This window comes from Canis aureus, chromosome 32 (assembly GCF_053574225.1).
Source record: "Canis aureus isolate CA01 chromosome 32, VMU_Caureus_v.1.0, whole genome shotgun sequence".
In the NCBI taxonomy this organism is placed as follows: domain Eukaryota; kingdom Metazoa; phylum Chordata; class Mammalia; order Carnivora; family Canidae; genus Canis; species Canis aureus.
The window spans coordinates 35,556,683-35,580,714 of record NC_135642.1 but is presented as its reverse complement, the minus strand read 5'-3'; the positions used below and the strand labels follow the sequence as shown (position 1 = coordinate 35,580,714).

Below are 24,032 nucleotides of genomic sequence, written 5' to 3'. Positions count from 1 at the left end.
ATCAATGATGTCAGCAAACATTTTTATGAAAATATAGAATTTAATGCAAGTTACAAATTCCAGAAGGATACTCACAAGGAGAAATTTCAGTTCTCTCTGAAGATGATTCAAAGGACCTCTGGGCTCTCCCGACTCCACTTTAAGGTTCTAAAAAGTTCCCAAAGTCAGTTTTTACTGCTAATTCCATCTTCTCTGCATAACAGTCACAGTTACTTGTATTTTAAATTGCCCACACATTAAAAAATATATTTCATAAAGCCCTAATGAACTAAAATAAGTAGGGTAATATTGCTTTTTTTAAAAGATTTTATTTATTTACAGATAAAGAGAGAGAGGGAAGGAGGGGGCAAGCACAAGAAAGGGGAGCAGCAGGCAGAAGGAGAGGGATAAGCCAGCTCCCCAAAGAGCAGGGAGCCCGATGAGAGATTCAATCCCAGGACCCTGGGATCATGACCTGAACCAAAGGCAGATGCTTAATGACTGAGCCACCCAGGTGCCCTGGTAATACTGCATTTAGAACCTCATACTCCCCCGCCCCCAAAAAGAACCTCATACCCAGAGACATCACAGATCCTGTCCATCTCAATACAGTAATCTAAACTCATGCCTCCAACCTCTCTCTCTACCATGATTGTACCTATATGTAGAACTGCTCTCCTCATACCCTCTCCTGCCCTTTCCCACTGAATTTCCAAAAGGCAAGTAGGAGAACTTAAGATGTAAATAAATACATCTTAAGACCCAATGAAAAGCTCAGCATCACCATATACCAAAAATAACCACCCCCTAATAAATGTGTTCAAGAGACTCCTTCTAACTAAACCAACAGTATGCTGTCTTAGCCAGAGGTCAAAGTTTTAGGAACCTCCTAAAACCTTAAAAAATGGGGTAGGGGGGATAAAAGAGAAAAAAAGGAAATGTCATTGTAAATAAATTCCTATTGCAGGAAAAGAAAAGCATTAAGAAAGTAAGTATCCATAACTCCACCAGCCTGAGGGAACCACTATTAACACTGTCTAGGCTTCTGTATACAGTTTTCAAAAACATAAATGAGATCCTATTATATATATATAATTTTTTATATTTTCTTTTTGTTTGCATAATAAGCGTTTTTTATCATTAAAAACACTTTAAATTATGATATTTAAAGAATATATAACATTTCACCAGGGAAATCTACATTACATTTACAGATAAAGAGAGAGAGGGAAGGAGGGGGCAAGCACAAGAAAGGGGAGCAGCAGGCAGAAGGAGAGGGATACATTAAGTATTAAATATTAAATACTTAATCTACATTAAGTATTTCCCTATTGAACATTCAGGTCTGTTTTAAATATTTTAGAAACACAGTTATGACCACTGTATGTAACATCTGTGTACATATATTTTTGCTAGCAATTCCAATGAACTTAAGATAGATTCCTAGAAATGTAAAAATGTGAAAAACCTTAATAGTATAATGGTTCTTGATGTGTTGCCAATATCTGCAATCTTTTAAGAAGAGCAGAGATAAGTCACTTCGATAATTTCACTAGGGTCTCAACTCAAGAGAATTTATTAGTCACTAGAAAATTCTTAAGTTACATAATTGCCACTTTGGGCAACTGACAGTATCAGGTTACCTGGCCAAACCTCCACTGGCTGCCCTGGTGAGACTTCAGGGGTAAGCTGGGCCTCTCAGAGCTGTCTAGCAGGGCTGGGGCTGGAAGCATGCAGCACCAGCAATAAGCAAGTTAAAAGTAAATCCACACCGAATTAACTCAACACAAAATGAGTTCGCTCCTACCAGAGTTGCAGTTGAAGACAGCGGAGGGCTTTGAAGAATCTCATCCACAGGACTCCAGGAAATATCCAAAGTAATTGTAGTTTGTGATGCAGCAAGTGTGTCATCCAAGGCTGTGGACTTAAAGAGCTCATACTGGGCAAAGCCCCTGGTTGTTACCTGAAAAGAGCACATCCGGCCACCATTAGCAACACTTTCACAGGGCCAGAGGTGCCCTTTTTCAAAACTACTTTGGTTCTTTTCCCCACGGAACAAAAAGTGCCACACTTTTATCCCCAATGGAAAAGTAAGACAATTCTTTTCCATCCCAAAGACTGGGTAAAAGGCAAGGCAGTATCTATGTTTAGTCATTAGCTGATATGAAAATAATCACAAACACTTTACTACAAAAAAGCCAAAAAGCATCTAGTCATATGAGTGAAAAAAATCACTAAACTAGGGAGGCAGGTCCGTAACAGTCTGAAGAAACTAATGTAAGTAGAAGACAGAAATACCTACAATAGACAAGTGATGTCTTTTCTTATGTGAACTTTTCAGGTCTTCCAGATTTACAGAGTAAGTTTTATCAGCTATAAGACATAAAAGAAAAAATTATTGAAAGGTACAACTCAAAATTATACTGTTAGAACTAGAAAATGACAATCCCTCAAATTCTGAGGGTACTACAACTTTACACTAGTAATTGCTGAACCTAAATTTTAAATCCAGATGACATGTTGATAAAGGAAGGAAAAATGAAACAAAGGTCAATACTAAAACCATGCCCTATAGCGTTAATAATGCTGAAACTTAGCAAAAAATTTAAAGCTGGTTTTTCAAAGGCCTGTTTCTATTCAGCTATTGTGTCTTTACAGACCCTAATAACAAATCCACTAGCTGTCTCTGCCGAAGCCTGGACTCGACATCAACTGTTATGGCTCTAGCCTATGAACAAGCAAGGCTCTGCATCCTTTACCTGAGATAATGAGCCAAGACCCCATCCAGTTTACACGTACTTGTGGAGCATGTCCATAGCTCCTTCTCCTTGTCCTCAGATAAACTCCTGGTGTCAGAGACTAAAACAGGCCTTGTTCCAAGTATTAACCATGGGATAGACATTACCTATGCTTACTTAGTGAGCATGCTCCGTCTTTTCTCATGAATGGTCACAAGCTTCCCTCACCCTTTTCATCAATATGTATGTAATCTCAACCCCTCTGATTATGAAAAAAATTTGCTTTAGCCTCATCAAGAAGGCAGTTTTGGGAATAATCCCCTGCCCTCTCAATGGGCTGCCTTTCTGATAATAAAATTTTCTCCGCTTCAAACCCAGTGACTCAGATTTGGTTTATTGCACATTGGACACACAAATCTGGTTTCAGGGTTCGGTAAGAATGCTACTAAATATAATTAAACATCTACTATGACATTGGAATTCTATTGTCATTATATTCCTTTTTTTTTATCCTCCAATGAAAATTTCCAAAAATACACACATATAAACCAAATGAACCCCAAATAAAACTAACAAAGCTATAAACTCCTGTTCAGATTTCTGGAGATCTGCACCTGGAATATCTCCTATATGCCACAAGTTACATATCCGAATAGATTCCTGGTGGCTAACAAGTTCCACTGTGTGCACTTCCCTCTTAACAATATCAGTTTTCAGTGAAAACCATAACATAGTAACAATACAAATAAACAGCCATACCCCCATAAAAGTAAGAGGAGTGAGAAGTGAGCTCTCACCTTTACAACTGACTGTATATAAAACAATTCCTGCAATGCTGTTTGTGGTGACAAGTTCAGCTCCCAGCCAACAGGTCCCTTCAGGATCTGAACTGTCACACCTTACCCACAAGGGAGGAAGGGCAGTAACTGGATGATGAATCTTCAAGTGGGTCATATTAGGATTGTGAGCCATGGTGTAAAGTCCAATTAACTGCCTTGAAAACAAGAGTAGAAGAAAAAATTGTAAGTAGAAACCATCCATCAATCAAGTTTTCTTTTCCAAAGATACCATGAAAGGTATCTAATATTCTAACACTGATCCTACTTCTGGTCACCAACAAAGATTCTGCACCCAACTCTAATGTGTGGGGTTTTTCCTCATACCAAGTAATTTTCTGACACCAGTTGGGTATCTACAATTCAACTCCATTCTGACACTATATACCCAGAGACAGCATCAGATTCCATAGGTTAAGGAAGTCCTACAAACCCCCTCCCCATCACCCACCTTTATCTTTTTTTTAATTTTATTTATTTATTCATGAGAGACACAGAGAGAGAGACAGAGACATAGGCAGAAGGAGAAGCAGGCTCCATGCAGGAGCCCGATGCAGGACTCAATCCTGGGACTGCAGAGTCACGCCTTGAGCCGAAGGCAGATGCTCAACCACTGAGCCACCCAGGTGTCCCTAATGCCAAATCTAAGTCCAGGTTGTCACCTGTACTTCTGACTGACCAGCTATAGATCTGAGGTTCCAACAACCTCCTCCTTAGGTTTGATTAATTTACTAGAACAATTCACAGAACTCAGAAAAACACTTTACGTACTAGATTACTGATTTATTACAAAAGGATATAACTCAGGAAGAGCGAAATGGAAGAGATGCATAGGGCAAGGTATGGGGAAAGGGTGTGGAGTACCCATGCCCTCTCTTGGTGAGCCACTCTCCCCAAATCTCCACCTGTTCACCAACCCAGAGGCTCTCCAAACACTCTTGTTTTGGATTTTATGAAATCTTAGTCACATAGGCATGAAATGATTAATCACCAGCCACTGGGGACTAAACTCACCCTCCAGCCCTTCTCTCCTCCCTCGAGGTAGAGGTGGGGCTAAATGTTCTAACCTTCTAATCACAGGCTTGGTACTCTGGCAACCCCCCTTAGCCTCCAAGTCCATTTGGTTACCTAGAGGCTTTCCCAAAGCCACCTCATTTTTTTTTTTTTTAAGATTTATTTATTTTAGTGAGAAAGTACACACATGAGCAGGGGTAGGGAGGGAGGGAGAGAGGCAGAAAGACTCCTCAAGCAGACTCCATGCTGACGTAGAGCCTGCCATGGGGCTGGATCCCAGAACCCGAGATTAGGACCTGACCTAAAAATAAGAGCTGGCTGTTCAGCTGACTGAGCTGGTGCCCCCCAAAAGCCACCTCATTAACATCTGAGAAGATACCTTCCTTTCTCTTCACTTAGGAAATTCTAAGGGTTTTAGGAACTCTGTGCCAGGAACAGTGGACAAAAACCAAATATGTTTCTATTATAAATTCCAATACCCTAGTATCCCAGAAACAAAACTCTGGAAATTAAGTAGCAAAATACATAAATATTTCACCCAGTGAAGAAGTAGAAGGGCACATTATGCAGACGAAGATGTGTGCACCAATAAGTGATGAGAATGTAGTTACTACAAGCAGGGAGTCCAACAGTGTGGGTGAAGAGGTTCAATAGAAGCAAAAGTAGGCTGCAAGATGAAGCAAAAGAACTAGATAGGATATGTTGATTATACCATAATAAAGCTGGGGCAAAAAAAAGGAGTCAATAAGCACATGAAAAGATGCTTCAAGTCATTAATTATTGGAATATTTAAGGAAAACTGAATAGTCTGTAAATGAGATAATAGTACTGGAACTGTTAAATTTCCAGATTTTGATCACTGTTGTATGGTTACATAAGAGAATATACTTGCTCTCAGAAAATACATAGTGAAGTATTTAGAGGTAAAGGACCACAGTATCTCCAACATTCTCTCAATGTTTCATTACAACAAAGTGTGTGGGGCAGCCCTGGTGGCTCAGCGGTTTAGCATAGCCTTTGGCCCAGGGCATGATCCTGGAGACCCGGGATCGAATCCCACGTCGGGCTCCCTACATGGAGCCTGCTTCTCCCTCTTGCCTGTGTCTCTGCCTCTCTGTTTCTCATGAAAAAATAAATAAATAAAATATTTTAAAAAAAAAAAAGGGTGTGTGGGTGATAGGAGTACGTTACACAGGTGGCAGAGTGGGAGAGGGCTAGGAGGAGGAGTGAGAGAGAAGGACAAAGCAGATGAGGCAAAATGTAAATAACTGCTGAATCTGGGTTAAGGGTATACAGAAGTTCCTGTGCTATTTTTCAGCTTTTCTATAAATTTGCAAGTGTATCAAAATTAAAAGTTACCCAAAAATGTAACTTGAAATTTTTCAAAGAGATAAAAATTTATGATCAACAGATGTTCAACAAAGGGATTTCTAAGGGATTGTACTTCAGAAAGGAAATACAATAATCCCAAAAGGAAGGTCTGAAATGCAAAGCAAGGCAATGATAAGCATATGGACAAATCCAAACAAACACTAGCTGGAGAAAACACCACCAATAAATAATGTTTAAGTTGTGGGGGAGAAAAGAAAAAAGGCCAACAGGACTTAAAATCGAGAAGTCATAAAAGACTGATTAACCACATAAATGTTAAAAGTTTCTACCTAGCAAAACCAACAAAAACCACCATGTAGTCAGTCTGTGAATATTATTATTACAGTCCTTACTGTCTAATGTTATTGTTTAGAGGACTTTATCCTCCAGAACTCCTTGTCAGCAAAAGCACTGGTTCTGGAGGTGAGTCAGGCAGAGGAAGAAGTGCACGTAGCTACACGGTAGGGAGGCGGGAAGTGAAGCCAGCCAGGCAGACAGGGCAGCAGGGTTTCTAACAGGGGCACTACTAGCATTTGAGCAGAGTAATTCCTCTGTGTGCAGGAGAGCCTGGTGCACCACAGGACGTTTATATCCACTGCCCAGGCTAACTGCTTCTCAGTCACTGTAACCACCAAAAAGTACCCCTGCACATTTCCAGATGCCCACTGGGTATGGCAACCCTGCTGGAGGACCTCTGGACTGCACGATGTAAGGGTCCTATGTGTTACTCATGAGAAATTTGGATTTTATCATGAGGCAACAAGAACCACCCAAGGATTTTAAGCAAGGAAGCAATACAATCAGGCTTTCAGTGATTTATAAAGATCTCTGGCAGCAGTGAGGATGAAAGACTGGAAGGGAACAGAATACAAAGAGAACAATTAAGAAGTAAGAACACACAGTATGGGGAATGGAGGAAGAGACCACAGCAGTCTTCCTAGTCATGCTTGGGACACCTACCCCTGGAAAAATTGGGTATACATGGCTAAGGAGAGGGGGAAGAAGGGAAGAAAGGACCTGGACTGAACACATCTTTTTTTCCCCCAGTGTTTGTAAAACTGGGAAACATTTGCAAAAACTTTTTTTTTTTTTTTTAAATTTTAAGATTTTATTTGTTTACCTATGAGAGACACACAGAGAGAGGCAGAGGCAGAGGGAGAAGCAGGCCCCCTGTGGGGAGCCCAATGCAAGACTCAATCCTAGGACCCCAGGATCACAACCTGAGCCAAAGGCAGATGCTCAACCAGAGCCACCCAGGTGCCCTGTAAAAACATTTTTATTTAAATGGAGCTTCCATTTAGCCTCCAGCCCTACTCCTATCCCGACCCAAAGAAAAATTTACCTTGCTCTCCCCACTGGTAAAGCAAGTGGTCCAACATTCTCCCCAGTAGAGAGATCAGAAATAGCAGTTTCTTCACATTGTGGTTCTTCGACATGACTTGTTTCTTCCTTCTCTAAAGGCTTAAAAAATAATTTTTAATTATATAGTCAGGTAAAAAGAATACTCACAAGTCAATTTTTCACTCTGCTAGGCCATAACAAATCCTGGCTTCCAAATCCTTAAGCACAAATATGTAGGTTATGTCAAGAATCACAGCTACAAACCAGTTTGGTACCAACAAATCCTGCCATCAGAAGCATTTCCACTGTCCTATTAAAAGATACGGATCTAAGTTGCTACTGATAAAGGAAGTATCTGATGCCATTAGAAAAGGAAGTGCTCCAACATGTATAAAATGATGAACCAAAGACAAAACACCAAGAAACCCATGGGACACTCCTGATTTTCACTCCCAAAACTCAAAGGGCCACCTCCCTTACTCCTTAAACCTACTCCTCTTAGGACTAGCAGCTCTCAGTTGTCACAGGGTTCTGAAATCTGTGTTTTTAATATCTACATGTTTAAGTAGTTACACAGTTTAGCCCTGCCAATAATAATAACCCCAAGAGTAAACATTTCCTAAGTATTACTACGTAACAGCTACTGTTCTAAGTTTTCTATTACTTTTCTTTTTTTTAATTTTATTTAAATTCAATTAATTAACATAAAATGTATTATTGGTTTCAGAGGTAGAGCTCAGTGATTCATCAGTCTTATATAACACCCCTTGCTCATTACATCACATGCCGTCCTTAATGTTCTGTTACTTTTTATAAAAACCTTGAAATAGGGCAGCCCGGGTGGCCCAGCGGTTTAGCGCCGCCTTGAGCCCGGGCTGTAATCCGGGAGACCTGGGATCAAGTCCCACATCAGGCTCCCTGCATGGAGCCTGCTTCTCCCTCTGCCTATGTCTCTGCCTCTCTCTCTGAGTCTGTCATGAATAAACAAATAAAGTATTAAAAAACAAACAAACCTGGAAATAGATACTATCATTAACTCTTTTTAAAAAGATATATTTATTCATTTGGGGGAGGGGCAGAGGGAGAGAGAGAATCTCAAGCAGATTCATGCTGCGCATGGAGCCGAACTGGGCTCCATCTAATGACCTCAAGATCATGATCCAAGCCAAAACCAAGAGTCAAACCCTTTATCGACTGAGCCACCCAAGTGTCTCATTAACTCTGTTTTATAGATGGGAAAATTGAGGTAGCAAACGGCTAAATAACTCACCTAGAATTACAGCCAGTGACTGGCAACCACATTTGAATCTAAGCAGTCTGACTTCAAAACTCAGGATCATATTCATCAAGCTCTTTGGGCAATAAATACTCTGCTTGTTTAATAGGTATCAGACCCAGATATTTCCTCAACTTTGAATTTGTTGTTTTTTTTTTAAAGACACATTTATTCAGCATCATGATCAGACTATTACATTTAGCAATTAACAGCATGGGTGCAAAAAAACAAAAAACAAAAAACAAAACAAAAAAAAACACACCATTACATTAAAACCCTTTGTTGGAATGCTTTACACTTTCCACAGAACAGAAACTAAAATAACCTGTTATACAATTAGTCACAAATACAGTCCTCAAGTTTTTTGCCCATACACATGAGTATTATCTAAAACATGTCTTCTTTGTAGCACCTAGGCCCTGCCACCAGTGTGCTTGGCTGAGTTCACAAATCTGTTGTAACCTGTAGCTTCCCTGTCACTTCTCTGGCTCTCCTCCTGCTAATCTTTGTTTCCTAGAGGTAATTAAAACCTTCTGCCACTGCCACAGCTGCTGCTGCTGCTGGAACCACCATAGCCACCTTGGTTTTGTAGTTTGGCGAGGTACTGGCCTCCACCACCACAGGGGCCAGAGCTTTTGCCTCCAAAATTTCCTCCTTTTATAGGTCCAAAATTTGAAGATTGATTGTTGTAACTGCCAAAATCGTTATAGCTTCCGCCACCCTCCAAAGTTGCTTCCATCATTACCAAATCCACTATAGCCATCCCCACTGCCACCATATCCACCACCACCTCGACTGCCACTGAAGCCACCTCGACCACTGAGTTCCCTCCACGACCACCACCAAAGTTTCCAGAACCACTTCAGACTCTGGCTGGACGAAGCACTAGCCATCTCTTGCTTCGATAGGGCTTTCCTTACTTCACAGTTGTGGCCATTCACAGTATGGTATTTTTGAATGATAATCTTGCAACCTTGTCTACAGAGTCATGGTCATCAAATGTCACAAAAGTAAAACCTCTCTTTTTGCCACTGCCTCGGTCAGTCATGATCTCAATCACTTCAATTTTCCCATACTTTCAAAATAATCTCTTAGATGATCTTCAGTGTTTTCTTTAATGCCACCTACAAAAATCTTTTTCACAGTTAAGTGGGCATCAAGTGTTTGAGAATCTTCTCTTGAGACAGCCCTCTTTGGTTCCACAACTCTTCCATCCACCTTGTGTGGCCTTGCATTCATGGCTGCATCCACCTCCTCCACAGTGGCATACGTGACAAACCCAAAGCCTCTGGAGCGCTTGGTGTTTGGATCTCTCATTACCACACAGCCTGTAAGGGTTCCCCAATTGCTCAAAATGGCTCCTCAGACTTTCATCAGTTGTTTCAAAGCTCAAACCTCCAATGAAGAGCTTCTGCAGCTGCTCAGGCTCTTTGGGAGACTGACTTAGACATGACAGCGGTGGGAGGGGAGACTTTAATGATGCTTACTGGGTGGCGTCCAGGACCAGAAAGTCTCAACTTTGAATTTCTTTTGCCAGATCACAGATCTCATTTCCTTCTAGACCTAGCTTTCCAAATACAGGCCCCTCTGCTCCTTGTTCAAAAATGCCAGGGCCCCAGTGAGTACCAGAGACCTTCTCACAATTGTAAGCTGCATCCTCACCAGAAACCTAATCCACATTACCACATTCCCCCTTGGCTTATCCTTATCTTTTCCAATGTGACTCATCTTCATCTGAACATCTCAATCTTTTCAGCTTTTGCTCTACATACATTTTCCCTTCTCCCCATAACAAAAGTCTAAATTCAACCACGTAATTCACCTATAATTATTCCCTAAGCATCTGTCCACTAGAGATAAGCCGTAATAACACTCTAGTTAACATAAAAGACAAAGTAGCTTTTTAATGCATTAAAATGAAAAGCTCCTTGTTCATCCACCAGACAGCATGAAGGTCTTCAAGCAAACAGAAGAGTTCCTTCTAAAAGTACCTCCACGACCTCTAGGTGGCTCAGTGGTTGCACATCTGCCTTTGGCTCAGTTTAGGGATCAAGTCCCACATCAGGATCCCTGTGAGGAGCCTGCTTCTCCCTCTGCCTATGTCTCTGCCTCTCTCTGTGTCTCCCATGAATAAATAAAAATCACTGTAATTTCTATGCCAAAACACCATAATTAAAACACAAAGAGAGGTGCCTGAGTGGCTTGGTCAGTTGAGTGTCTGCCTTCGGCTCGGGTCATGATCCCAAGGTCCTGGGATTGAGTCCCGCATCAGGCTCCCTGCTCAGCGGGGAGCCTGCTTCTCCCTCTCCCTCTGTACTCTCTTCCTCTCAAATAAATAAATATTTAAAAACACACACATACACATAAAGGTTTCAGGCTGGAATTATAAAGTGATGCAAAAGATAAGTTTTCTGTTATGGGATGGCTGGGTGGCTCAGTAGTTAAGTGCCTGCCTTTGGCCCAGGGCATGATCCTGGAGTCCCGGGATCGAGTCCCGCATCGGGCTCCCTGCATGGAGCCTGCTTCTCTCTCTGCCTATGTCTCTGCCTCTCTCGTGAATAAACAGATAAAATCTTCAAAAAATAAGAAAAAAAAAAAAAGAAGTTTTCTGTTACTTTTAACAAAAACTAGAGTAGAACTTCATGAATCATAGCTACTTTTGCTGTGCTGTTCAATACAATAGCCACTGGCCACATGCAGCTATTGAGTACTGGAAACTGGGCCAGATCAAATGGAGATGAAACTGTAAAATACACACTAGATTTTGAAGATGCAGTATGAAAAAAAAAAAACCTTGAAATATCTCATTAATGATTTTTATGTTAACTACACATTGAAATGGTATTATCACATACATCAGACTAAATAATAAGCATTATTAAACCTAATTTCAGACAATCCTACTCCTCAGTATTTACCATAACGAAAAAACATGCTCATGCAAAAATCTGTACAAAAATGATCACAGCAACTCTATTCATGATCACTGGAGATGGAAAAGAACCCAAATGTCACTGAAAGGGTGACTAGATAAATAAACTATGGTACATCCATACCACAGAATCTACTCAGCAATTACAAGAAATGAACCACTGATACACATACAACTTGGATGAATCTCAAAGGCATTATATGGAGTGAAAGAAGCCAGACTCAAAAGGTTAGACTGTACAATGCCATTCACAGCATTCTCACTACACGAAGGGAGAAGAGATCAGCAGTTACCAGGGAGAAGAGATTTTAAAGGGAGATAGCATGAGGGAGTTGTTTGAGGTGATGGACCTGTTTGGTGCCCTGACCATGTGGTGATTACCAGAATCTATACATGTGCTAAAATTCAAAGAAGTGGACAACAAAAGAAAAAAAAAGTCAATTTTACTGTATAATTTCCCTTTTTATATAATGGTTACTATAAAATTTTAAATTACCTATAGTTTTCATTATATTTCTATTGGACATTACTGTATTTCTAAAAGACTTAGAATCCACTTTCACTAATATGCTGATAAAAATAAATGTGCACATTTGAGATCATTCCCAATAAACTGAATTTGGCTACCTGGAATTAAACACAAGGGTGCTTAGCTGGCTCAGTTGGTGGACCATACAACTCTTGAACTTAGGGTTATAAGTTCGAGCCCCACATTGAGGGTAGAGATTAAAAATAAAATCTTAAAACAACAACAAAAATATTAAACGAGAGCAAAGCTCAAGCACTACCTACCAATTTCTCCACGATGAATACAACGTCATTTTCATCTAAGATATTTTTCAAAGGGTTAGGTTGGCCTTTGCTGATCAACTGCACTTGAACATCAGCCTATTAAAAATAGAGAACGTCAGGCAATGTTATATATACACACATACATAGGTACAAATATTTAAACACATAAAGACTAGTTTTACGCAAGTGATGGAAAAAGAGAATTTGAACAAGACATAATGCTCTAAAGATGAGATTTCATTTATTCTTTGCCATGTTGTTTTTTCATGTTTAGACAAACCTAGCTCTATTCACCTCTACACATGCTTCAAGGGTTACCTAAAGTGCACTCCACCATGCCTTTCTCTTGATTAGAATCACATGCACATCCTCTTTCTTGACTCATACTGTATTTACTCTAATGTACTATATAATTAGCACTTTATAAATTATCTTTTCTCCTGATTGTACTATGCAAGTTAGAACTTTTAGGCATTTCTAGGAACTGTACATTTTTTCATTCCAATTGCAAACATGTTTATTATAGAAAAGTCTGAAAATAGATAGCTAAGTCATTTTTTAAAAATTCACATATAATTCTACTAGTCAAGATAATCACTACTATTATTAGCCTGGTTAGCATATATTTTATCAGATCTTTTACCAGACACATAAATAAATCTACTTAAGTAGAAATGTATTCAGTATTTAGATATCTAGATAGGATTTTGCTTAAGAAAAATACCACATCTGTATCACACACTTCTTTCCATCCATTAGGTGTTCTTTGGCTCTGCCATCATATAACTAATCCCATTTTGTTCAACATTTGGATAATTTTAAGTTATTTGCTATTATAAACAACTAATAATAGATGTCCTTGAGTTACCTTAAGATGAATACCTACAATCATGCTGATAATGTCAAATTGCCTTGTGAATATGCCACCCCCACATATATGCATTGCCTTCACTTAGGCAATGCAGAGTATTTTCAGTTTATTTTTACCATCTCACAGCAAAAAGTGTCATGCTTGTTACTGTTGTTTTTTTTTTTTTCATTTATTTGATTACTAATGAAGGTGACTTCAGTCTTTCATAGGCTTATTATTGACAAATAACTCTCATTACTTGAACCCGTTTCGTTTCTCAGTTTGGATCCTGAAGTATTTAGATACCAAGTTCAGGGGGCAAAGGATGCTGTCATTCTCATCTACTAGGTTCTTGAGTTTCAAGTCTGTTGTGGATTGAATATATCCCTCCAAAAGATACAATGAAGTTCTAACCCCTAGTTCCTCTGAATGTGATCTTTGAAAAAGGGTCTTGGCAAATGTAATCAAGTTGAGGATTGACTTGGATTGGAGGGCTTTAAACCCAATGACTGACATAAGGAGGGAAAGATTTAGAGACATAGACACAAAGGGATTCTATGTATTGACAGTGGCAGAAATTAGAGTGATGTATCTACAAGTCAAGAAACCCCAAGAATAGTTGGAAACCACCAGAAACTAGGAGAACCAATGAAAGATCCTTTCCTAGAGTTTTCAGTAGGAGAGCAGCCCTCTTGACACCCTCATTTCAGAGTCCTAGTCTTCAGAACTGCAACAGAATAAATTTTTGATGTTTTAAGCAAACCAGTTTGTAGTTACAGCAGCCCTAGTAAACTAATATAGTATCAAGCAAACATTCCAATGGGGAGGAATTAATACATTTACCTAGATATGCTTAATTCCTGAGTCCGGTTAGTGAAAATTCAAACTGTAAGAAATAATTCTACTTTCTTTCTGGGCTTACTTGTTCCTTTGTTTATTCTTCTATTACAGCTGTCACTTTTCTTATGGATTTTTAAGAACTTTTCATGTATTATGAACTAATTATGTATTATTTTAACTTTTATTTTATAGAACGTTCTCTCCAGTTTGTCTTTTAGCATATAATTAATTTTAGTTCACTAATTATTTTATAGATTAAACCTTATAGGGACTTTATCTATGGAACACTTGGCATATATTAGCTGCTTAATAAATCCATGAATATTTATAGCAGTTTTACTCATAACTATCCAAAACTGGAAACCACCCAAGTGTCCATCAGCTGGTTAGTGGATAACTGTCACACACACACATACAATGAGATACGATTCAACTATAAAAAGGAACGAACTACTGACACACACAAAATGCAGACGAATCTCAAATGCATTGTATTCCTTGATAGAAGTCAGATTTAAAAGACTACATACTGTGTGATTTTATTTATATGACATTCTGGAAAAGGCCAGGGACAAAAGACTGATTATAAAGGGACATGAGACCTTTGGAAGTGACAGAAATGTTCTACATCTTGATTACAGGGTAGCTATATGACCGAACGCATTTGTAAAAACTCAAAGAACTGTACTCTAAAAGGGTAGGATTTACTCTAACTTCAATGAACCCAACGTTTAAAAAAGCAGAATGTTAGGATTACTGAGTTGTGTCTAAAAACAAAATAAATTGTTCATACCTCATAGATAAATGGATCATTATGGATTCCTTTCTTTTCTTCATCAAATTCCCTGAAATGCAGAACTAAATGTGAAAAACAGAGCTACAATATTCTGATATTTAAAGTCAGAAGTTAGTCATCTCTATCTCTGCAGGACACCAGTGAGAAAAGCAAAGTGCAAAAGTACTCATGGCAGCCATAAGGCATGGTTGGGAAGAGGGAAAAAAAAGGTAGAAAAAGAATATGAGAAAAAAAGAGATGAGGTAGAAATTAATAGACTGCTGCCCACAACTGGGCACAACAGCTTTACAGAGGCCAACAGGAAATCAGGTTACCCATCTCTACTCTCTTATCTTCTAAAACACACCATCAGCTACGATTAAAATGCAATTTACCACATAATCTATGGGAAGCAAAAATCACTGGATTCTGATCTGCCTACTGAATCAGTGGGTAACCACAGAAAAGTTATTTAAGATTCCTAGCCCCAAAATTTTTTTTAAGACTTTATTTATTTATTCATGAGAGACACAGAGAGAGAGAGAGACACGCAGAGACACAACACAGGCAGAGGGAGAAGCAGGCTCCATGCAGGGAGCCTGACGTGGGACTCGATCCTGGATCTTCAGGATCACGACCTGGGCTGAAGGCGGCACTAAACCACTGAGCCACCTGACTAGACCCAGATTTCTATGGCTAAATTCAAACATCCACCCTCCCTCTATTTTTATGAACTGTCACTAAAAACGTAAAAATGTAAGCACAAAATTCTCGGATTATCATTTACTAATAATTTCATTCAAGGAAGTTCTAAAACAGTCATCCCAAAACACGTAAACTAAAAACCATTAAACATATCAAATGTACATCAGTTTGATCTACACTCTGAAAGAGACAAAATCTTTAGAAGCCTAAAAGAAGCCCAATGGAATTGTTTCAGGGTAACCATTTACTATTTGATCTACTCTGACTTACTGAAATAAAAGGAGGAGAACTAGGTCTGTGAATGATTCACTTTTGCTATTTTGGATAATATGGATTTATTCTTTTTTTTTTTTTTAAAGATTTTATTTATTGGAGACCAGGAAATTAACTGTGAATAAGTGAACAAAAGCAGTAGAGATACAGGGAAAACACGCACACCAGGTGTGCCAGGAAATTCAGGAGTAGAGTGTCAGGTTGCTGGGAAAAGATGAATTTGGTTTTGCAGATATTGAATTTGAGGTCTTGCAGAAATTTCCAGTAAGCAACTGGATGCACAGGCATTGTGAAGAACTCAAGACAAGCAAAGGAGACTTGTAGCTTACAAGTAGAGAAAAAGACTAACCTCCTTGAAACAACTGGGAACTATAAAGTGTCTAAATAAAACTGTATCACTGGGCAACTCGTTAAAAAAAACATTGGACAGGTATAGAATGAAATATTACACATCAGTTTAAAACAATGAGGCAGGGATCTGTGGGTGGCTCAGCGGTTGAGCACCTGCCTCTGGCCCAGGGCGTGATCCGGAGGGTCCCTGGATTGAGTTCCATATCAAGCTCCTGCATGGAGCCTGCTTCTTCCTGCCTGTGTCTCTGCCTCTCTCTCTGTGTGTGTGTGTGTGTGTGTGTGTGTGTGTCTCTCATGAATAAATAAATAAAATCTTCAAAAAAAAAAAAAAACAATGAGACAGATCTACAGGGTGTCATATTGAAAGCCATCCAAAACATTATTAAAAAAAATAACAACCTAGTGTCTGTTTTTAATGTTCAAAAACTTGGCAAGCATTACTACCTTCGTAGACAGGAAAAAAGCAGTAAATAATGAAAAATTATGGCATTTAGAAAATAAACGGTTTCATTACATCAGTGGTTCTCAAAGCGCGTGTCAGGCCACCAGCAGGTTTCACCTGGAAATAGCTGGAATTCTTTGACACCCCTCCACCCCAGCGAAGACTTATTCACTAAATCAGAAACCCTGGAGGTGGGGCCAAGAAATCTGTTTTGACAACCCTCCAGGTGATTGATGATGCAAGCTCAAATTTGAGAACTGCTGGATTAGATTTTATTTTTTTTTAAGATTTTATTTACTTATTCATGAGAGACACAGAGAGAGAGAGGCGGAGACACAGGCAGAGGGAGAAGCAGGCTCCACGCAGGGAGCCCGACGTGGGACTCGATCCTGGGACTCAGGGATCACCCCCTTCAGCCAAAGTCAGACGCTCAACCGCTGAGCCACCCAGGCGTCCCTGGATTAGATTTTTTTTTTTTTTTTTTTGACAGCTACTGGATTAGATTTTAAAGTTGGATGCAGAACTAGATGGAATCCCCTTTTGTATGAGCACTTTAAGAATCAAATCTCAGAGCACAGCGAAATAAAAGTACTTAAAAAAAGAAAAAAGAAAAAAAGAAAACCCGGATGTCCGGGTGGGCTCAGAGGTTGAGCATCTGCCTTCAGCCCAAGGGCTTGATCCCGAGGTCCTGAGATCGAATTCAGCGGGGAGCCTGCTTCTCCCTCTGCCCCTCTCTCTCTCTGTGTCTCTCGTGAGTAAATCAATAAAATCCTCAACGACACCAACACACTCTTACTACACCTGCAGCACGAGTAACTGTCCTGAACGGACATCATCACGTCTCACACCGGAAAGGCTTTAAACAGATGAGGGACGCCGACGTCTAGTTCTCCATACCCTGAGAGGCTGAGGTCCACGCATAACCGCCATAAAGCGCCTCCCGAGAAACTCGTCACCCTGCACCGCGATCGACAACGTGCAGTCGCTTCCTCCCACGGAGCCAAGCGCACCCTGGAGCCGACGCCCGGCCGTTCCCCGACCGCAGGCCCCAGGAGAGCCGCCCCCGGGGCCCGACGGGACGCCGATCCACAGGGCAGCACCGAGACCTACGCCCGGGGCAAAGCACCGCCCTCGCACCCCAGGCCACAGCTCCCGCTACAACTCACTGCAGGAGACGACAGTAAAACTCCTCAGCAGCTCGGTTCACCCGCGGCCACATCGCAGCCGGCTCGCACTGCAAATCCTAAGCCGCCAAACCGAACTGCGCGCCGGACGCTGACGTCCGGGGTCGTGACCCCCTCGCCGGGACTACGTTTCCCGCCCCCCCCCCACAAAGTTAATATTTTATTGTAGAGCACACTTTTTTTTTTTTTCCTGTCCCGGCAGCTTTCCATTCCCGCAAGAAAAAGTTAAAATAAATTGCAGGGGTTGAAGGGGCAGAGGAGACGGAAAGCGGGAAGGGGGGGGGGGGGGGGGCACTTAGTCTCGCGAGAGTTTCCACGCCTCCTTATGGATTATTCCGCGAAAAGGAGTCCCCTGTTTCTAAGCGCTGTTGTTGGCTTTGAAAGTCAGTGGATACCGTAAATTGATGTAAACGAAGAAATAACACGCTATTTGTTATTTTTTTTATAGGGTGGTAGGGCGATATGTTGTGCCTGTGGCGTGGTTCTGAGGCGGGCGGGTTGGCGGAAGCGTTGATGGTTACATAGGCGGCGGAAGTGCTAGGCACTTCCTTTTCCTGTAGGAGCCGCCGGGTTGAGAGGAGCGTGGCCCTCTCCTCTCCCCGCGATGGTGAGTGGAAGTTCTTTCTGGTGGGCTTCCCCCCCCCCCCCTTTCTCGGGACCCGGCAGGAATGGATTCGGGGCTCGGGGCATAGAATCTTCAGGAGAGGAGGCGAGGAAAAGAAGATGAGGGCCAAAGGCATCTGTCTGTAGCTCGGAGCTGGGGAGCGCGGCTCTTAGGCAGCCATCTTAGAGGCAACGTGGGCGTCCCGGCTTCTGAGGTGCAGAGGAACTCTCGGGATTCCAGTTTTCCCTGGATCGTAGAAGGCGTCGGTTCTCCTGAAAATTTGGAAACTCACGGGGCCTAAGACTGAATCCGTGAAGATCCATTTGGGGGCCTTTTAGTTTCACGTCCTGTTGAATAGTTATTTTCACCTTCAGTGATTTTTGAGGGACTTGCATACCCACTTTTTTTTTTAATTTTCGTTTGTGTTTATCTTTTTTTTTCCAATTTTTTTTATCGTTTGTGTTTATCTTAATCCTCTCTGGAAATCATTCCGGTCCTCTTATTTTAAAAGTTGTCCTTTTTTGTGTCCTTTGAATTCTTAGCCCATAATAGGACTACTGTCCCGCGCGCTGCTTTTTTCACAAATAGTGTTTGCATGCGTATTAGGTAGTGTCTTGTGCTCTGTGGAGTTCGGTGAAAAAAAAAAACAACAACAAAACAATCCATCCTTGTGATGCTTGGATGGTAGTTTGAACAAATAACACCAAAATGCCAGATGATGGTAAGTGCTGTGGACCCCGGTGGCTGGAAGAGGAGGCAGTAGTTGAGCTTTAAAGTGATCAGAGAAACCTCCGAGAACATGGCTTGAAGGAGCGTGAGGAAGCATGTTGAGCAGCTTCAGGATGGAGACCAGTGTGTCTGAGGCAGAAGGGGAGTGGCCTGAGTGTAAGGACAGTGATGGTCAGAAAGGAGAGGGAGATGAAGGGTCCAGCAGGTGGTGTAGGCCATTCTTGGAACTTGAGTTTTACCCTCAGGTGGTAAGTCTTTGGAGAAGGTTCAGCAGAAAGTAACATGACCGGTAATTTGAGGTGTGTTCAAGTTGAAGGGGGCCAGGGGCAGGAATCTGAGGTAGGGTTTGTTGTGGTCGCCCAGATCTGGGGACACTGGGTAAGAGTTTAGGTGGCGGCCTTAAATAGCCTTTTCAAACCTTACAGTATGCATTTGATCGTTTTCTTTTGTAAGCTGTGGTTTGAAATTTTTAACAAATTATGCGGTAGAGTTTGAGAAGCTAAATGTCCTTTAAGTTTTAGAATTTATTGAACTTAATAGACTTGATGTGTTGGTCACAACCTTTGTTTTAGTTCTAAGTGTTGTCTTCCGTTCCAAACCAATCTGTTCTGTAATGCAGTTTTTAAGGATACTGTTGATATGCGAGATGAGTGCCTCTGGCATTGTCCATATAAATTATCTTTTACTTTTTGCAGGCGTGTGCTCGTCCGTTGATATCTGTGTACTCCGAAAAGGGGGAATCATCCGGCAAAAATGTTACCTTGCCCGCTGTGTTTAAGGCTCCCATTCGACCCGATATCGTGAACTTTGTTCACACCAACTTGCGCAAAAACAACAGACAGCCATATGCTGTCAGTGAATTAGCAGGTACGGGTTTTTCAAGGGTTGATATTTTGAAGACCCACTTAACAGCAGTGATGAAATTCCACTCCATTGGTCCGTGTTTCTGAACTACATGATTTTCCTGGATGTTCTGAGGCTGTTGCTGCTATGCGTGATAGTCCCAAATGGGTATGGTTGAGTAGCTAAAACTTGTGTTTCTTCCCAACCTCAGGTCATCAAACCAGTGCTGAATCTTGGGGTACTGGCAGAGCCGTGGCTCGAATTCCCCGAGTTCGAGGCGGTGGGACTCACCGTTCTGGCCAGGGTGCTTTTGGAAATGTATCCTTTGTTTTATTGTATAGATTGGTCAGCTCTTAAGGCATTTACGAGACTGGACCAAGTTTATTCGTGTTAGTAGTGATGAAAATATTTTCCAACATACTAAGTGTCCAGGTTAAACATTGTTCTAGGCAGTTCGGAGCTTGGCATTAGGAACTTCTGCTTGCAATGATGTCGTAATTTGCGTCTTACTCTGTTCTCAGCGACAGTTGCCTGCTGTCAGTAAGCTGGTTCAGAAGGGTGACGAAAATTCTTACTGAGCAAGACCTAACCTTTTTTAATTCCTAAAATTTTGAGAAATGTGATTCTTAACTGCAAAAATAGATGTGTCGTGGAGGCCGCATGTTTGCACCAACCAAAACCTGGCGCCGTTGGCACCGCAGAGTGAACACAACACAAAAGCGATACGCCATCTGCTCTGCCCTGGCTGCCTCAGCCTTACCAGCACTGGTCATGTCTAAAGGTTTGTATATTCTATTATTACAGAAATAATACAAGGATAGCCTTTTTTTCTTCCACCCAACCCATTTCATTCACGTTAACAGTAACCTGTATGGATTCTATTCATCCCAGAGTCCCTGACTAAATTTCTCTCTATTAAGTAATAGTTCTAATCGATAAATACTGTGTAATTGGGGAGCTAAGTGAAATGTGGTGCTTTTATGTATTAGAAAACTTGCCACTTAGACTTCATGTTGCTTATTTTGTAAACTGTCAAAATGATGAGATTCCACTTAAATTGGTCCGTGTTTCTGAAACACATGATATTTGTGGAAATCTGATTTGGCACATCATATGCTATTTTGCTTTTGTGAATTATATGAAATGTTTGTAGATTTTTCAAAAGGTTCGGGGTAATGAGGTATGTGTTGATATTTGTTAATTGGCATCGTCAGGTCATCGTATTGAGGAAGTTCCTGAACTTCCTTTGGTGGTTGAAGATAAAGTTGAAGGCTACAAGAAGACCAAGGAGGCGGTTTTGCTTCTTAAGAAACTTAAAGCCTGGAATGATATCAAGAAGGTAGGCTTTAATGAACCGATTTCCATTTTCATGGTCCTTAACATAAATTTGTTGTCAGATTTTAATGTCAAAAGATGACTGGAGGGCAGTGTGACTTCAGTGGATATGAGAACAGGGACTCTAAAACCTTTCACCTTGGGTTTGAATCCTGACTGTTAAAACGGCTTTGTGTGTTAATGTTGGACAATTGTTATGGCTCCTTTTCATCATAAATATTCTCTCTCTTTAGGTCTATGCCTCTCAGCGAATGAGAGCTGGCAAAGGCAAAATGAGAAACCGTCGTCGTATCCAGCGCAGGGGACCCTGCATCATCTACAATGAAGACAATGGTATCATCAAGGCCTTCAGAAACATCCCTGGTAATTGTACTGTTGATACATGTTTTGATTGCCTGTACTCTGCAAGCTTACTCGGCTTTTTTTTTTTTTTTTATGATAGTCACACAGAGAGAGAGAGAGGCAGAGACATAGGCAGAGGGAGAGGGAGAAGCAGGCTCCATGCACCAGGAGCCCGATGTGGGATTCGATCCTGGGTCTCCAGGATCGTGCCCTGGGCCAAAGGCAGGCACCAAACCGCTGAGCCACCCAGGGATCCCGCTTACTCAGCTTTTAATGTGATGAAATTCCACTTCATGGTCCGTGTTTCTGAAACACATGATTTTGTGGAACTTCTGATTCTCGGCTGAATGAGCACATTGATGGTGGGAACTACCTAATTAGTAACGTGATTTCTCAGGTACCTTAGGTAGCACATAAGTCATAAGCGTAATGTTTCTTGTATTTAAAATACAGGCTCCCTAATTCTCTTTTCCCTTCTAAAGGAATTACTTTACTTAATGTAAGCAAGCTGAACATTCTGAAACTTGCTCCTGGTGGGCATGTGGGACGTTTCTGCATTTGGACTGAAAGTGCTTTCCGCAAGTTAGACGATCTGTATGGCACTTGGCGTAAGGCTGCCTCCCTCAAGAGTAACTACAAGTGAGTGTTCTTCATGTTCATATATCGAACACAGATGTTCACGCTGTGGATATTTATATTCAGAATTGGTTTATGGGTGATGGATAATGTTGTGTTGCCATTTCCTCTTACGTAGATTGAGTACTGTGAAATGGTGAGATGTTCTGAACAGTGATAGTGTAATGGAAATTCTGATGGAACACTTGGAGAGTTTCAGTGGATAGTGAGAAGTAGGAATTGAGCATCTTATTGTCAGCATGTTTTTCTTTTCAGCCTTCCCATGCATAAGATGCTTAATACAGACCTCAGCAGAATCTTGAAAAGCCCAGAGATCCAAAGAGCCCTCCGAGCACCACGGTAAAGTTGTGATACTTTATTATGCTCCAGCTTCGTACTGTATTGGTTATTTCAAAAACGTGGATAATGTGAGTAAAATAAAATTTCTGCCTTTTTACAGCAAGAAGATTCATCGTAGAGTCCTGAAGAAGAATCCACTGAAGAACCTAAGAATCATGTTGAAGCTAAACCCGTATGCAAAGACCATGCGCCGGAACACCATTCTTCGCCAGGCCAAGAATGTAAGTGATAGGTTTTTGCTGAAACGTTAACTTTTTTTTTTTTCTTAAGATACAATTCTTAAGGTCTTTTTTTTTTTTTTTTTAATTTGTTGCAGCACAAACTCCGGATGGATAAGGCGGCAGCAGCTTTAGAAGCCAAATCGGAGGAGAAGGGAGTTCCAGGCAAGAAGCCCACGGTAGGGAAGAAAGGAAAGAAAACTGTTGGTGTGAAAAAGCCGAAGAAACCTGTGGTAGGAAAAAAGGCTGCAGCTACCAAAAAACCAGCAGCTGACAAGAAACCTGCAGAAAAGAAACCTACTACGGAAGAGAAGAAGCCCGCTGCCTAAAAACTTATATTTGTTTATTCCATAAAACTCAAATCATTTTGGACAGCTAATTTTAAATAAAGACCTGATCAAAGACAGTGAGAAACATAACTTGTTGGGTGTGTTTGTGAATCATGGGTAGAATTTTGTGGGTTTTTTGTTCCACATAATTCCAGCCTCTTTGGTTCCATTTCATTATAGATAGTCTGGTATAAAACCGGGCCTTGCCTTTATAGTAAATCCATGCATTTGAATGGGAAGAATGTTGCATAAATCCAAATATAAAAGCCAAATTGAAAATGTTTTGAGAAGCAGATGGTTAAAAGACTCATCTCAAATATGCACAAGCTGCCAAGATTTAGCACTCCTCCAGGGCCTGGGTGGTTCAATGGGCTGAACACAGACTCTTAGTTTTGGGTTCAGTTGGATCCTATGGATCGTGGCATTGAGCCCCTTCTGGCGTCTGAGTTAAGTGGGAGAGTCAGCTTGGGGTTCTCCCCTGACCCTCTCCATGTGCTCACTGGTAAGCTCTAGTTTTTTAAAAAAAGATTTAGCACTCCTCCCTCAAAAACCACACCTTCAAGAAGAGAAAGGTAAGGGGACTTTGTTTTCTTTTTAGGACCACAGAGGGCAGAATGTATTTTGAGGCACTGCAAAAAATTCATGGTTCCTTCAGGAAGATTCCTGTTAAAACCTGCTGTGGGAAGTGTCTAAGAGGACACTTCTTTTTTTTTTTTTTTTTTTTTTTTTAAGAGGACACTTCTTAGAGGAAATGCCACCCTTGGTATTTTGGCCTATGACCTGGAAGTGTCCAGCATGTTTCAGCTAGTGGGGTTTTTGCAGTTTTAGTAAGGGAATGGATATGATGCATATGTTGGCCACATAGAGCACGGAAAAGCCAATCCAAAAAGGTTTTTTTCCTACCCGGTTCCGTCAGCATGTCCTCACCTTAGGGGACCTACCCTGACCTATCTTGTCC

General features: G+C 41.0%; 2 protein-coding genes and 4 non-coding genes across 17 annotated transcripts in view; 5 read left to right on the top strand and 1 right to left on the bottom strand.

The window, feature by feature from the left end:
- The window catches only part of ZWILCH (zwilch kinetochore protein), a 38,146-nt gene extending 20,206 nt beyond the window's left edge, over positions 1 to 17,940 (bottom strand). For 2 of the 12 annotated variants that reach the window (XM_077881574.1, XM_077881572.1), the window contains exons 1-9: positions 17,682 to 17,914; positions 14,763 to 14,814; positions 12,280 to 12,375; positions 7,281 to 7,399; positions 5,106 to 5,234; positions 3,515 to 3,711; positions 2,282 to 2,352; positions 1,787 to 1,942; positions 76 to 147 (exon numbers count right to left, since the gene is read on the bottom strand). In XM_077881574.1, the coding sequence (XP_077737700.1) occupies positions 76 to 147; positions 1,787 to 1,942; positions 2,282 to 2,352; positions 3,515 to 3,711; positions 5,106 to 5,234; positions 7,281 to 7,399; positions 12,280 to 12,375; positions 14,763 to 14,814; positions 17,682 to 17,734 (945 nt within the window). In that variant the 5' untranslated portion in view covers positions 17,735 to 17,914. Of the gene's footprint in view, positions 1 to 75; positions 148 to 1,786; positions 1,943 to 2,281; positions 2,353 to 3,514; positions 3,712 to 5,105; positions 5,235 to 7,280; positions 7,400 to 12,279; positions 12,376 to 14,762; positions 14,815 to 17,412; positions 17,639 to 17,681 lie in introns of those variants that run through there. The other 10 variants (XR_013370478.1, XR_013370477.1, XM_077881576.1 and 7 more) reach the window with 10 other exon arrangements.
- A 215-nt stretch (positions 17,941 to 18,155) lies between these two features.
- On the top strand, positions 18,156 to 23,147 carry RPL4 (ribosomal protein L4). Its single transcript, XM_077881582.1, has 10 exons — positions 18,156 to 18,306; positions 19,728 to 19,899; positions 20,087 to 20,193; positions 20,518 to 20,656; positions 21,090 to 21,214; positions 21,444 to 21,573; positions 22,035 to 22,191; positions 22,444 to 22,527; positions 22,628 to 22,748; positions 22,844 to 23,147. Exons 1-10 carry the CDS (start codon positions 18,304 to 18,306, stop codon positions 23,072 to 23,074), a joined length of 1,269 nt encoding a protein of 422 aa, XP_077737708.1. The 5' UTR covers positions 18,156 to 18,303; the 3' UTR covers positions 23,075 to 23,147.
- Positions 19,942 to 20,013, top strand: LOC144303712 (small nucleolar RNA SNORD18). Its single transcript, XR_013370688.1, has one exon. It is a non-coding gene; the product is annotated as a small nucleolar RNA SNORD18 (small nucleolar RNA).
- Positions 20,358 to 20,456, top strand: LOC144303714 (small nucleolar RNA SNORD16). The gene has a single exon (XR_013370690.1). It is a non-coding gene; the product is annotated as a small nucleolar RNA SNORD16 (small nucleolar RNA).
- Positions 20,908 to 20,979, top strand: LOC144303711 (small nucleolar RNA SNORD18). Its single transcript, XR_013370687.1, has one exon. It is a non-coding gene; the product is annotated as a small nucleolar RNA SNORD18 (small nucleolar RNA).
- Positions 21,823 to 21,892, top strand: LOC144303710 (small nucleolar RNA SNORD18). Its single transcript, XR_013370686.1, has one exon. It is a non-coding gene; the product is annotated as a small nucleolar RNA SNORD18 (small nucleolar RNA).
- Positions 23,148 to 24,032: the final 885 nt, after the last annotated feature.